The sequence below is a fragment of the Sphaerodactylus townsendi genome, linkage group LG02 (genome assembly GCF_021028975.2).
Source record: "Sphaerodactylus townsendi isolate TG3544 linkage group LG02, MPM_Stown_v2.3, whole genome shotgun sequence".
Classification (NCBI taxonomy): Eukaryota; Metazoa; Chordata; class Lepidosauria; order Squamata; family Sphaerodactylidae; genus Sphaerodactylus; species Sphaerodactylus townsendi.
In genome coordinates this window covers 71,842,528-71,857,689 of record NC_059426.1, presented here as the reverse complement: position 1 = coordinate 71,857,689, position 15,162 = coordinate 71,842,528, and the positions used below count along the sequence as shown (strand labels likewise).

General features: G+C 44.1%; 1 protein-coding gene across 5 annotated transcripts; it reads right to left on the bottom strand.

Annotated features, from left to right (window-relative positions):
- Positions 1-8,698: 8,698 nt before the first annotated feature.
- NUDT8 (nudix hydrolase 8) lies at positions 8,699-14,176 on the bottom strand. 5 transcript variants are annotated; one of them, XM_048483566.1, is made up of 5 exons: positions 13,765-14,176; positions 10,948-11,210; positions 10,552-10,684; positions 10,200-10,277; positions 8,699-9,197 (listed from the first exon to the last, which is right to left on the bottom strand). In XM_048483566.1, the coding sequence occupies exons 1-5, from the start codon at positions 14,086-14,088 to the stop codon at positions 8,976-8,978; spliced, it is 1,020 nt and encodes a 339-aa protein (XP_048339523.1). In that variant the 5' UTR covers positions 14,089-14,176; the 3' UTR covers positions 8,699-8,975. The 5 variants fall into 5 exon arrangements, with proteins under 5 accessions (XP_048339523.1, XP_048339527.1, XP_048339526.1 ...); XM_048483570.1 differs by having other exon boundaries at positions 13,860-13,922; XM_048483569.1 differs by having other exon boundaries at positions 13,624-13,898.
- Positions 14,177-15,162: the final 986 nt, after the last annotated feature.

The following is a 15,162-nucleotide window of genomic DNA, read 5'->3' as shown; positions in this document are numbered from 1 at the left end:
CCCCCCCTTCAAAAAAATTGTCCAATAGTTCTCTACAGGGATTTTTTTAAACAGCAGTTGAGTTGATGGGAAAAGAGGAAGCCAGCCTAAGGCTCAGGGTTGCCAGCTCTGGGTTGGGAAATACCTGGAGGTTTTGGAGGTGTAATCTGGGAAGGACAGAGCCTGGGGAGGGATCTCAGCAAATACAGTGCCACAGAGCCCCTCTTCCAAAGCAGCCTGTTCTCCAGGGGAAATTATCTTGATTACCTGGAGATCAGTTGTAATAGCTGGAGATTGCCAGGTGCCCCCTGTAAATTGCTAATCTGACTTAAACTCCACTGTGCCTCTGAGAAACCTGGGGGGTGGATAAATTTCTAGACCCTTTATTTCCTTCCAAAAATCTTCACAGGCCCCAGCTCTGTTCTTTCTCTGACCCTGAGCAGATATCATTAGAAGCAGAGGCGTGCCGAGGGAAATGGCACCTGGAGACATCTGTTTTGTGGGTGCTCCCCCGCTATGCCTGGGGTGGGCCCTGCCCCGCCCACAAGCCCCGCCCCCTCCCATCTGCCAGTTCTGAGCTGGCAGCTGGCAGCCCCTTCTGCCCGACAGAAGCAACTGGAAGACTCTGTACTGGGGCCTTTGCTTTATAAGCTTGGGGGTGGGGCCATGCCCCTGGAGGAGAGGGCAGAAAGGACTACCAGCTGCCAGTTTGGAGTCGGCAGCTGGGAGGGCGGCGGGGCTTGGGGGGAGCTGGCAACCAGGAGGGGGGTGAGGTTGGGGGGGTCCTCTGGCTTCCTTGGTCCCACCCATGTGGTCATCAACATTGGTGGGGCCAAGGGTGCCAGAAGATGACAGGGCAGCAGGACTTGGTCTTCCTGGTCACGTGGAGGGCCGATTTTGCGCCCCCACATGGCACCCGGGGCAGTTTCACCACTGATTAGAAGGCTATAGAGAAGGGGTGTCAATTTGATTTGTTATGAGAGCCAGATATGACATAAATGGGACTTGATTGAACTGGGTCAGGGGTGACTGCCTCTGGTGAGCCCCCAGTAGGCTCGCCAGCCTAGACCAGCACTGGAAAGGTGCATAGCTGCCTCATTTGGTGAGCTCATAGCAGGCTCATCAACTGAAATCAGCACTTGGAGGGGGTGGCTGCCTCAGCTCAGCTTGGCATGCGGGGGGGCGGGGGGGCTCACCAGGCCAGATTGGAAGTGTGTGTGTGTGTGGCGGGGGGGGGGTGCCTGGACTGGTGAGCGAAGGAGGTTGCCTCAACTGGCTTGTGGCCCGATAAGCTCTGTCAAGGGGCTGGATCTGGCTCCAAGACCACATGTTTGGCATCCATGCTAAAGAGGGATACATACATACATCCTTGCCAGCACAGACATGAAAATACACAAGTGCTGCCCCAATAGAAAACATATATTGTGCTAATGGATAGGTCACTATTTATTTACATAGTGTATTTTTAATCCCACCTTTCTTCCAAGGAGTTTAAGGCAGCACACACTGCTCTCCCAGTCCCAATTTGTACCCTCATAATAACCTTGCAAGGCAACTTTAGAGAAAGTGTAACTGACTAAGCGAACCTTTCATGGTCGAGTAGGAATTTGGAACCAGGTTCTGGTCTACACACTATACAACAGTAAATCTCTAAAAATCTGTGGCTAGTGTAAGAGCTGAGAATAGCAGTCAAGCCAGCAGGCACCTCACAACATTTATTAGCAAGAGGTTGCAAAATGGGAGATGTTGTAGGAACAACAGAAAATTAACTAGATCTAACTAGTTCTCAGAACAGCGATTAGCAGATCCTGTAGAATCCTTCATATGACTCTTCTTTGAGCCCACATGTTTAACAACAGTGTTCAAGGAATGGTGTATGTGTGTGTAAAATTTAACCCAGCCATTTATATCATATTCAAGTTCCACTATCCACAGCCATAAAGCTTGAAGAAAATTTTCCAAACCTATACAGTTCTGTTTTCTGTTGCCTTCCTACTCTGGTGCTACTCCACAGTAACAGGCCAGAGTGAAATATATTCAGGCCGGTGAGCTTCAGCTGTGAATTCCAGAAATACATTTCTTACAGGCTGGATCTGAAAATATAATGGCAGGTGGTGCACTGAGTTATTGACCACATCTTACTCATCATTTGTAGAAATTAAGGCTGTCACTCAGGGCCAGTATTTGGAGAGGCAATTTGGGGGGAAAACATTGTCACTGTAGTTGAAAGCTAGAATGAGGACAGTCTGAGGCAGATTGAATCTAATCACAATCAAGCTTGCTGGGACGCAGGTGATATCAACCATTCAGTCACTGGGAAAATGGGCAACGTCCATGGGGATGTCAAACATGTGGCCTGGGGGCTGAATCTGGCCCCTTGAGAAAGCTTATCAGGCTCTTGAGTCAGCTAAGGCAAACCACCACCCCCTCCTGATCTGGGGGGGGGGGAGTTGCCTCAGCTGGCTTGTGGGCCTGATAAATCCTCTCAAGAAAGCCATCCCCCCCCCCACACACACACACCTGGCTGAGGCAGCCACAGATATATCTGGCCCCAGCCTCACTAAATCACATTTATGTCATATCCGGCCCTTGTAATAAATGAGTTTGACACTGATCTACTGGATCATCAGGCTAGAATCAGCAGTCTTGAATTTCAGAGTTTGTACAATCCCTTCATTCGATAATCACAAATTTGGAATGTGTCAGGTCTACCTGAATAAGTTCTGGTCATTCATTTTGTTTTATTGCCTGGCTAGGATCCTGCCACATGTCACAATACATGGACATTAGCTTCCCAAGCAACACAAAGTGCTAATCAGATTCCTGAAAACCTCAGCTGTCATTTTGTAAAGATCAAATTTCTCGTTCTCATGATTGAAATGAACACAATTGGTTGAAGGAAGTATCTATTGAATATCCAAAATTAGGAGTGGCTTTGGATGCTTTTAAATTGACTTCCCTGTAGTCGTCTTGATCCTCCCCATCAAACTCAGTAATTACCCTGTCTAAAAAATATCTTAGGATTCCATTTGTCCTTCCTCTTAACTATACAACTGTTTTGCGAAGACGATACAAAATTAAACTTACATGGGAGAAATAAGCGCAAGCCATATCTGCTGCTGACAGAATGACTAAAATATTTGTATTGGATCAAATTAATGAAACTTGGTAAACTGGCAGAATTTGTTTTTTCCTTTATGTAGTAGAGCCAATAAAAAAAAAGATCTCACAGAATATCAAGATTTCTACTTGATGCTGAAAATTCTAATATTGCAATTACATCAAACATAACCAAAACAATGACAGAATCCCATATTCATGAGCTTAACACGACACCTAAGAATTTGTCAAGCAGCTTCTTTGTGAGAAAAAAAAATGCTTGGAATGTTTCTTGAAGAGCAGGTGGAATAGATCCAAGTAGTTCCATAATGTAAATTAGTCTAAATCCTCCTCCTTCAAGGAATGCATTATGTGAAAGCTGTTAAACCCTTCGGGGATGTAATGTCAGTTCCACTCCATGTTGTAGCTGAGACAACCTTTGCAGAATCTGAGCATGTAAATATTTGCTGTGCTTGCAGTAACAGAAGGCAAGCACTTTCTTGCAGAGAGCCGCAAAGGCAGGGTGTGAATGGATGGGGTGTCACTGGGCCTGAAGGGGTGTCAGCATTATTACTCTCTTCCAACTTTCTATGCATCAATAGCAGTGTCTAGATGCACAGATTCTTAGTAACAGAACACTGTATCTTCCTTCTGTTTTAAAACTATATCTTCTTTGCTAAATAACTGACCTGCAAGCAGCATAGGTTCAGATGAACTATTCAACAAGACCAGTCGTCCTTATCAAGTATGCCAGTTTGGCACTTTGACCAAATACTTTTGTTTGGAGGAAAACAAGAGTTGTGATCCAACACAAAAGCCTTAAATAGTATAGTTTAGTTTATTTGACTTTAAGGCTGACTTTTATAGAATAAGCTCCATGTGGGTTCACCATTTTATAATGTTTTGAAAAATATAACCAAATGAAAAAGTAGATATCTTAACAGTATTAAAATTATTTAAATGATTTATTCATGCAAAATTCCCATATTATCATTAATGCACCTTCATAAATAGACATGGTAATAAAGTAGGACATTTAGAAAAGGCAGGTTTCTGTCATGAAAAGTCCTAGCTGTCAAATTTGACTGAAACAAGTTATAAGAAAAATGTTTAGAGAGACAAAAATTTTACAAACAAGGAATAGGAAAAAAATATTTAAAAGTCAACAAAGTCACTAATATACTTCTTAATGCTAAATTATAGTACCATGTGAAGATTCAGAGCTGGACTTAACCGTTAAAAAAAAACAAAGTACAATAGTGAAATCATTTTTATTACTGTATTTCAGTAAAGTGTACCAGACCACCATTATGTTCTCTATTACCCAATTCAGTGACTGAAAGACTCGATACAGGGATTTCTTAGATTACTCGATGAATTTTGTTCCATGAACAAAAGAAGCCCATCCTGGATTCACTGAATTTCCAAGCACAGTGGAGACAGGGGATTCCTGTTACGGGCCTTTCTGACTTTTTGCCCCAGTGATATCATGCAAATTTGAATGGCAGCCTGCTTGTTGCTCTACAGGAGGTGGTCAAGCATTCCTAGGGAAGGGGGAGACGTCACTGAGAAGGGCAGGCTGCTCTCTCCACAGTAAGTCACTCAGATGTCCAGGCTGTCTCCGCTTCCAACTCCGTGTACAAGGCAGTGAATAATCCACCAGAGCAATCTCCTGATCCTCTAAAATGGCAGCACCATCTACTGACTGAAGACTGTAATGTTAAGCCCTTTGCAAAATATCATGAGGCACAAGCTATCCTGTCTAGTGGCACATCACATGAAACTATATCCCAATGGCTGTAACTTGTGGAAAATTTGTTAGCTATTTCTGGCATGTGTTTGTTTGGGGGGAATACGCCAAGGGACAGAGAAGCCACAATCTGGTCCATCATAACTTTGACTCCAGCAGTCAAATCTCCCTAAAGGTCACAGTCAGCACAGGAGGGGTGAAGAGGCATTCTTATCCAATCGTTATTTATTGTTCTTTATTGTCCCAATGTATCTCAGAATGATCTACACAGAGAACTCTCCTTAGAAGAGACAGGTACCATTTTGAAAAAGTTCCTCATCCCCAGAAGGACTGTCCTGTGCCCATGCTATTTGCCTGCTGCCCAGACCAGTGTCCCCAGCAGATTAATCTTAGCTACCACAATTTATTCAGTACTGACTACTCTTTGAAAGGACGGACAGCTCACAGAAACTGAATCTGCAACTGAACTCTTTCTAAAACATCACTTCCTATTCATTATAAAGAAACTTGTAAGATTCTTGTGAGGGGTACCCTGAAGTTCAGTTAGAACTGCCTTCCCTTTAGGGCAGCATTAAATTCTCACTCTTCAACTCCAGACACTAAAGTGGATACACTGAAGATGTTTTGTGCCCTGAAGTTCCATAAATTCAATTAATGATACACCTTGTGCCTCATCCAGGCTGTACCCTGGCCTGAAATGGAAAAGGTATTTCATGTTCCAAATTGCTTCCTGTAATAAACATCATCTTGGGAATCTTTTCTCATAATCTATATATATGAAAATCTATCAGTTCATTTTTCTGCTGACAGGTAATCTCCCAAACTACTGGACCGATTGCTTTGAATTTTTCACACAACGTTACATCCACGTGCGGCCAGGTTTTCATACTGTTTCCACACCTCCTGTTGTGTACATGTCACAACTGTGCCAGTTATTGTATACATGCTACACCTGTGACAGTTGGAACCACAGTTCTGTTCCGCAACAGCGCCATCTGCTGGCCATCAAACCAACACCCTCTGATACAAGGGAACCAACCATGCCTTCCTTGAAAACCACTGCCTTATGGAGTGAAAGGGATGCGGCGGGCTATCTGCACATGGCCCACCCACCCTAGCGGAGGAAGGGGAAAGTGAGGGAGGGTCCAGGGGTTTGCTGGACCAAACACTCTGAAATTTGAACACAATGTAGCTCATGCCTCCCAGCGTGTTTTACGCTAGATAATTCGCCTGTAAGGGAAGGGAGTGAAAGGGACAGGACCAGCCCACCTGGACATGGCCCACCCACCCTAGCAGAGGAAGGGGAATGTTAGGGAGGGACCTTCAGGGTTGCCATGCAAGGGAATGGGAGAGAGGGAGGGGAGCGAGGGGCCCCTTGCCTCTCCCCTCCCTTGAAATCATTGTGCAATGACACATGTTCGAACTGTTCGCTTCCCCTTTTCTTCCTTTTCCACTTCACCAGACTCAGCCACAGCAATGCATGGCCAGGCATGCTAGTCTCCTTATGATAAAATAGTATAAAATGCCATTATTCAGTCCTGTAACAGCATTTCCCCCCAGCTTCTCCCAAGTGTGTTCCAAAATATTCATGGAGAAAAATCAGGGGTAGAATGCCTATATCTGTCTATAACACAATTAAAGCACTAGTACCAGAGTGCAAACAGAGGACCTTTAAAAGTAGAAACTACATTTAAATCATTATCTATATATCTAATTCTCACATGTTCCCCTTGCCTTAAATCCACAGACAGGAGGAACACTGTTACCCAAAAGTTTTTCTGCAGACTTGGAGGACCCCCTACATCTTGTAGAAAAATGTAAAATGTTTTTAAAAATACATGGGGGGGGGGGTTTTAAATTCTTCTAAAATTAATCATAGCATTATGTGTACAAGTTCAAAGCTTGGTGGGCCTGTCCACATCTGTGCCAAGTGAAAGGGGTTGGGGCAGGAAAATGGGATTCCTCCTGTGAGTTTTGAAGGCCTCCACAGCCACCATTTAAGCTGCAAGACGGGAGGAAAGAGCTGCTAATGTTATTACGCAATGGCTGGGAGCTGATCAATGACCATCTCCAGTCAGTCATCTCAACTGCCCTCCCCAAATTTTCACTTCAGTTCCTGATGCCAAGAATGAAGCCACAGCTCTGGAGTCGGGTAGGTAGGCAATCAGCAATTGAGGGGAAAGTTTGGGGAAGGCTCCTCAGTGGAGCTCCTCACAATCAGGGCCCTGCTGCTGTCGCCATGGCTCCCAAGGTGGGATGAGGAGAGATTGTGAAGGAGTGGGGGAGAGAAAGGGACATATTGAGAAGGGGGAAATTGGGGGACAGTGTCTGAGAAGGGCTGGGGTGATAAGAGAAAAAGTAGATTGTATACAAGGGGTGAGGGGAGAAATGGGGGGAGGATGAAACCAAGGACTGCCAGAGAAGGAGAGAAAAAGAGGAGGAAACACTGGTACAGGAGGAGTGAGGGGATAAGGGGAGGCGTGAAGGAAGATTGATAAAGGGTGGGAAAAAAGAAAGAGGGAATACTGACAAAAAAGGGGAGAAGTGAGGAAGCAAAGGGGATCCCCCCCCCCGCATGTTTCTTGTGGGTTTTTACTGGTAACATCAAGTGAAGCTTTGCTGTTTAGAATATGCCTCATCAGAATTAGTGATCCATCAGCCTACTAAATTCTGTATGCAGGGGAGTGTGGGCCTGAATAAGGAGGCAATGGAAAATATAAGAACAGAGATTGACATATGGGGGTTAAAGTGAACAGCACATACTTTGCTGTGATAAAATAATGTCTTGTTGGTATATCACCAGCAACTTTTAAAAAATGCTAATGTCACCTTATTTTTTGTCATGCCTTAATGAAAAAGTAGATAAAGCTTCATCTATGGCAATTCTATCCCCATATATACAATTTTTGGACAGAAATTACACACTGAATACCGGTAAGTAGAATCACAGAACTGACTTTTGTACTAGTTATATTGTTTGGTGATCCTGGTGTGGAAAGGGCTCAAGAAATAAATTAAAACCTTTCTGCTTGAGCTTATTTTTAATGTGGCAATTGTATGGCTTTTAATAGCTCAGTTTTGAAAGATGAAATGCCACTTTATGAACACTATGCGATTAGGTACTATATTTGGTTTTAGGAAAATGGAAAGAAATGTGGAGAAAAGTTAGAACTGGAATATGTCTGGCAATCACACCACTACTGAGGAGCCAGGCAGCAGACTAGATGCCATAAGCTACAGAGTCAGGGATAAAAATGTATTCCCCAGTCAGAGCCTATCTGGCTATCCTCAACTACCTAAAACTGTTCATAAACTACTGGCTGTCTTCAACCAGGGCCAGAGCTTCCTCAGCCCTGGCCGCAGCTTGGTGGAATGCTCTTTCAAGTGAGACATGGACCTGCAAGGCCTATTACATGTAGCAGGGCCTATAAGACTAGCTGGCCTGCAAGGCTCACACAAATCTTGCCTCTTGTGGCAGAAGTTTGAAGACTACAACAGCAGTCCAATTGGCTGGCCCTGTGCTTTTTCAGCTTCCTTGATTTTTGTTTCCTTTGAGCTTAGTTAAGCGGTCCAATACTTTATTACTAATTCATTCCCTCTGGTTGAGTTATAGTAGAAATTAAGGCACCAGGACTTTGTATGGCAACTGTGTTTTAAGATGTTGGTTTAACTGATGTAAGACATCCTGATGTAAGACATTTCTCTAATGAGAAAAAGTGGCCTATCAAGTTTAATAAACAAACAAACAAATAAATATTCTGGATGGGGCATCCTGACTCCATGAATACTCAAGAGATATGTATCTTGTTTGTCAAATGCTTGCCTAACTTTTCATGCCAATCAAACATTAATGACCTGAGATAACCAAAGTTCAGTGCCAAATTATTCCTTTTATTCAAAAATAGGCCCTACAGCAGCAGTAGGAAGAATAGATTACTATAGTGGTTCTCATCCTCTTAATGACACATAATCATTTGCTTCAGGGGCCCAGGTGCTGTAGAAGGAGAAAGGCAAATACCCTTACTTTTCCAAAATGCTAGTGATCAGGATCTGGCTGGTGGAATTACCTGTATCAAGTATTTTGATAAATATCATGGAAGAGGGCCACAGAGCTTAGAAGTCATCCTTTAGATACAGGTTGCAAAGGTCAGCGAGTGGCCTGAATTCGAGTCCGCCTGTGGTACGTTTCTGGAGCCAGTAATTCTAGAGTCAAATCAGTGATTATTGCTGTGAGACCCCATATGCGGTGAGGACCATGCAGAAAGACAGGCAATGTGTAGCTGTACTGCCTCTTCTGGCAGAAGTTTGTGTAGCCCTGGTTTTCTTCTTGCAGCAAGTGGGAAATGGAAAGTGTGAACACAGTCTCAACCTACAAATCAGATTGCAAAAATAAGTGGACCAAAGTAGAAGAGCACATCTCCCAGTTAGCTGCAGAGCTATGATTTCCCTGCACAAGTCTTAAGAGTTCGGTTAAATGAACAGAAAATCACAATCACAACCCGGACAAGAATACTCACAAGCCTTCCATTTCAGTCCTAACTATAATACAGTACTTTGCACTTTTGAATCATGTCTCCTCCCACCACCCACCACCCCCATTGTCTCTTTGGCAATGTCTAATAGAAGGAAAGTGTGAATTCATGTTACCACTTTCCATTTACTATCATTATCTGGGAGATGTGTGTTGACAGCAGTCATTCCTCCCCAGTATATCTAGCTAGGGCACCATCTTGGGCTCTACCCCATTGATGCCACTCTCATAAATGCCTCAAACAAATAAGCGGAGGTACAGGAAACTGTCCCACTCTGACAGACACTCATACATAGTTCAAAGCTGGCTTGTTGCTTGCCCTTAATGTTCACCAAAGGCATCCTGAGGGAGAACTAGTTGTAATTAATATATTTGATAAACTGTAGCAGAACCTAAGAAATCAAAACCCACAAGGTGGAGCATACATTTTTAAATAATAAAAGCCTTAAATCTGGCTTTTACCCTTACCTATCACAATTTATCCCATCCACCAAGGAGCTCCAGGTAGCACATATGATTTGCCCCTACTCAATTTGGTCCTCACAACCACCCTGTGATGTAGAGTTCAGAGAGAGTGAGGATTTGAACCTGGGTGTCTCCAGTCCTAGTCCAACACTCTAATAGTTCAACTACCACATCACCCAAATTTTCACACTCCTCCAAAGCTGATTAGCAACACGACTTTCTGTCTTAATTTCTCAGCTACCTGAGAAAGGCTGCCCATCAGCCTTTTCTCCAAAGGAAAAGAGGTCATTAAAATTTTCTAAGTGTTAGCAGGTGGACAAAGAATGTTAGTATTTTCTGTGGGTTCCTCAATTGGAAGAATAGCATTTAACTCACCTCCTGGGAGTTAGGCTTCAGGGTCAGATGCTCCAGAGGACCCAGGTTTGCAAGAACAGGAGCAACAGCCAATCCTCTCTGAAAAGAAGCCAGAGTTAAAAACCAAGGAACTCGAAACCCCTCCAATCTTTTCCTGCAAGTAGCAGCCAAAAGTGCTACCTCCCTTGGCCAAGTCCTCTGAAGGGTCCTGCCCTCAGGCACACCTTTTAGCCCACACCACAATTCCAGGCAATCTTCTACTTCCCTCGTAATCATTTTTTCCATGGGATTCCCCAAAGTATCAGTCCTTTACAGAAACCTATCCAAGTATAATCCTATCATCAAAGATACTGGGACCCCAATATAGCATTACCCTGTCAGGCACAGGTTTCATGACTCCCCAGACGCAGTCTTCCCCTAGTTGCAAGTTCAGCTCTTCATGAGTCTCCCTGAGTGCTGTGGCGATGGCATCACGGTCACGGGAGTCACGCTTACCACCTGGGAAGCTGCATGAGCAAATCAAAGTTCTTTCAAAAGGGAAAACCAGTACTAGAAAGTCAAGGGAGTTTTGTAGTGACTGGAACTGAAAGGCAGTGACTGACTGGAGAGGAAGCGTCTGGTCTATGAATAATGCATTGCGACTGAGGACTATTCGTTTGCCTCTGAAAATTATGGAGCACATGAAGGAGCAAACACAGCTTCTGATAAGAATAACTTAATTTCCAGACTGTTTAAATGCATTAGAAAAGAAAGTTGGGTTACCCAATACCTGACATCTCCTTTGTGTGTGCCAGTCATGGTGCTGGAACGCAGAGTGTACAGGACAGCTGGAACCCCCGCCACAGTACACAGAGACACTAGAACAGCTGCTGACACAGGCTCTTTTTTATACTGGGTGGTGGATGCCTGCAGCAACCTGCGACAGCGTTGTTCATTTTCCCAGGATAAGTATCTGCGTACTAGGCCCACATTGGAAACAGGTGAAGGGGGAATACCCTGGCAGAGGTGGCGAAGAGCTGGAAACATAATGCCCTGCAGATGAAGGGGGAAAGAAAGATGCTGTTCATCCAAGCTGAGCCAGAGGTATAAAAACAAGCAGCCAAAGATATTGCAGAACGAAGCTTCTGTCAGTATCCCAGGAATCCACAGGAACCAGAAAAATTTAATAGTTACAACAACATGGGTTCTTATTATCAACTCATTTCCTATTCCTCAATCTAGTAATGTTTTTAGTACTTGGGCATGCTATACAAATGTCTGCTAGAGCACAAAGATAAAAATAAAAGAAGCCAAGTCTGTCAGAAATAAATGATCCAGAAAAAAAGACCTGGCAGTTGTCCAAGGTCCACTGCTTGTGATGGCTCTTGTTCCAACAGGCCATTGGAAAGCAAGGCCATACTGTCTGGTATGCAGGATGTGGTTGCCAACCTCCAGGGAGGGACCGGAGATCCCCATGGTTTACAACTGATCTTCAGACTATATACATAGCTTATTTATTTAAGATTTACTTATTAAAAATTTATTCCATTTTTCCTGGGGGAAATGGCTGCTTTGGAAGGTAGACTGTACGGCATCATAGACCAGTGAGGTCCCGCCCCTCCCCAAACCCATCATATTAAGGCTGTACCTTAAATGTCCAGGTATTTCCAAACCCAAAGTTGGCAACCTAATGCAGGGAGAAGATACTAACCACAGTTTACTGGTGGCAAGAGAGTGCACAGAAATGCCAGCAAATATCAGCTGTTTGGTGCTGTCAGCAAAAGCTGTGCAGTGTGTCTTGACCAGGAGAAGCAGGAAGCAATCTGCTACATTGGGCTGGGTGTCAGGGCAATGGGGGCTTAGCTGTTCTCAAGAGAACAGAATAGAGGGTGGACCCAGAGGGTTGTGGGAAGACATATAAAGCCTCTCATCTCAAGATAAAGGAAAACTTCTCAGACAGCTGTGACAGAGCCAGAGAGAATGGGCTGGAGCTACAGGGAAGAAAGGGTGACCTACAAATAATCCTCTCTCTTTGTCAGCTGAAACCTTGGGGAGTTCCCAAAAGTAGTCCATAGTCATCAGCCTGCCACATCGCTGTGATTACAGTTTGAACCCATTTGCCTGTCTGGTTATTAAAGTCCACTGCCCAGTCTGTCCCAAGGCCATTGCCAACCCTGGCCTACATATAAAGCAGAAGATAGGAGACTACTGGTAGCATGTGACATTGAAGTCTCACTTCATATGAAAAATACTATACTATATTGCCTACTATACTAGATACCTACTATACTAGATATTACCTACTATATATACTATTACCTACTATACTAGATTTTAATATGCAAGGGATTCTGCACATGGAGAAGTGCTAAAAATGGCATCCCTACTAACAATCTGGAAAAATATGGTCTATTTTACCACCTTAGGTATTTATCAGGCCAGGTTGCTTTAGACCAGGGGTAGGGAACCTGCGGCTCAAGAGCCGCATGCGGCTCTTCTGCCCTTGCACTGCGGCTCCATGAGCAGGCAGCAGGGCGGGCGCACCAACTGCCTGCAGCCGGCTGGGCCGCGCCGCAGGCTTCCCCTCTCGCCTGCCCCGTTGGAGCGGAGCGGGTGCTTTCCCGGCGGCTGGCGAGGCTGAGCCGCTGGCCCCATCCTTGCCCGCCCTGCAGGTAGCAGGGCGGACGCATCCATGCGCTTCTTAGAATGAGCGGAGTAAAAGGTAAAAAAACCCCAATATATACAGTGTTATCTTCATTTTAAATGTCAAAAATTATTTGCGGCTCCAAGTGTTTTCTTTTCCCATGGAAAACGGGTCCAAATGGCTCTTTGAGTGCTAAAGGTTCCCTACCCCTGCTTTAGACCACCAGTTCCCAAACTTCTTCAGCCCACTGCCTCCTTGGTTCCATATACTCACTCCCAGTCCCCCTTACCCTACCCTACAAAAAACATTATTCAGAAAAGAAGTTTCCCTGACCCACTAAAGAAGAGTCTGTAACAATAAAATGCAAGACAGTAACAATTAAAGAGGCAGGTAATGGCAAATGCATTCAAAATCCAATTAAAACTTTTTAAATTTAATGTATTCAACAAAATGGATGCACTTGATCCAGTGATATCAGTTTTTCAAAGCCTAATCGTTTAGCAAGAGTCTTACATAACACACTTATTAACTACTAATTGTTCAGTAAATTCTTAATGTGATGGATGGGTCTAATGAAGCAATACCAGTTTCCCAGCGTTTGGTTTAAAGTCACTTAGCAGGGATCTTTCAACTCCAGGAATCTCCAGTAAACCCCACTCCCGGCAGAATATGCTAACGGGGCAGCCGTGTGCGCCTGATGTAGCAAAAATAAACAAACACCTTAGGGCACTTTAAAGACTGGCACGCTTTTTTAAAAAGAGAGAGAACTCGCGGCATCGTAAGCACGTGTTTTGTTTAAGGATCTACAAGACTCCTGTTTACCGTAGCGGTAAGGCTGCAATCCTAAGCATGCTTACCCGAGAGTAAACTCTATTGAAAAAAATGGAATTTACTTCTGAGTAAACAGGCTACGCCAGGAAGGGAATGTCAAACGCTGCCCAAGACCCTCAAGAAACATAGTACCCCGGAAAGCTTCCCAGCTTGCCCCAACAAATGAGAAATCGCCGGCGTCTGCGTGTAAAAAGACGCACTTCCGCCAAGCAATAAAAGGAAACGACCTTCTCGAGTTCCTAGGCACGGAGTCTTCTCTGCAACCCAGGCTGGCGGGAAAGAGAGACTGGGGCACCCACGACCGCCAATGGGATCCAACGCCCCGCCCCTAGCTGGATCCGCAGGCGTGATTCGCCCCCACGGCACTCTGTCAGCTTCGAGGAGGGGCTTGGCATAGACCGCTGAGTTGCAGTGCTTAGTGTTGATAGTGCTTAATAAGAACGTGAAACCGATCATCTGTACTGCAGTTTTGAATGTCCGTTTGCATAAATGTCTAGAAAACAAGCTCAGTAAGAAGGGCTTCGTGTTCCCTTCCTTTTCTTTTGCTTGCTATGCAGCTTTTCTGTTCACAATGGTTGGGGGAGGAAACCTTTCCTGCAGTTTTTAGCGGTATAATTTATTATACTGGCTTATTCTGCATGCGCAAAGGAGGCTGGTTGTATTGTGACATTTCTCCCAGCCTTTTTAAATGTTATGATGGAAGAAAGTACTCCCTTCGCCCCAGACCTGGTTTGTTCTACTTTCATAATTTATTTACTACTGTATGTGTTTGTCATCAAGTTGCAGTTGATTTATGGCAGCCCCATAAGATTTTCAAGACATGTTTGGAAATGGTTTGCCTTTGCCTACCTCTGCCTGGGCTGAGGGGGATATGAGAGAACTTTGTCTGGCCAAAGGTCATCCAGCAGACTTCACGTGAAGGAGTGGGGAATCGAGCCATCTTCTCCCTATTAGAGTTCTCCACTCGTTTTTAAACTTTACCTTTTGCTATAAAATTCAGCAAAAGTCTGGACCAGATCACTTATTAGTGATCGCAGCTTAGATGGCTATGAGCAACTGTCCAGTGCAGATTGTCCCAACTTTTTTCTAAAGGTGTAAACAGCACCAGTTATCTTTAATCTACTTTAATCTACTTCCATGCAAAGTAAAATTTATGAAATGACGTGTGGTCTACCAAACAATTATACCATTCTGGTCCCTGAAAATCCACAAAACTACAATATTTTAACTTACAGCATGATAATTTTATCCCTACTCACTCATTTTTGTTACTATCTATCTTCCTACAAATTAAAGCTTTTTAACTTTATTCAGAATTTTGGTAATCAAAAGAGACAGAAACTAGATAAATAGAGGAGAGTGGGTAATGTTAGGACAAAGGCTTTGGAAGGCTTGGATTCAAATTCCTGGTTCATCCATTAAATTAAACTTGTCAGCTGAGGCCATTCCAATTCTTGAAACAGCCCTATGAGACCATCTGAATTGCACAACACCTTCAGTTACTTTGAGGAAAGGCAGCAAAACATAAAA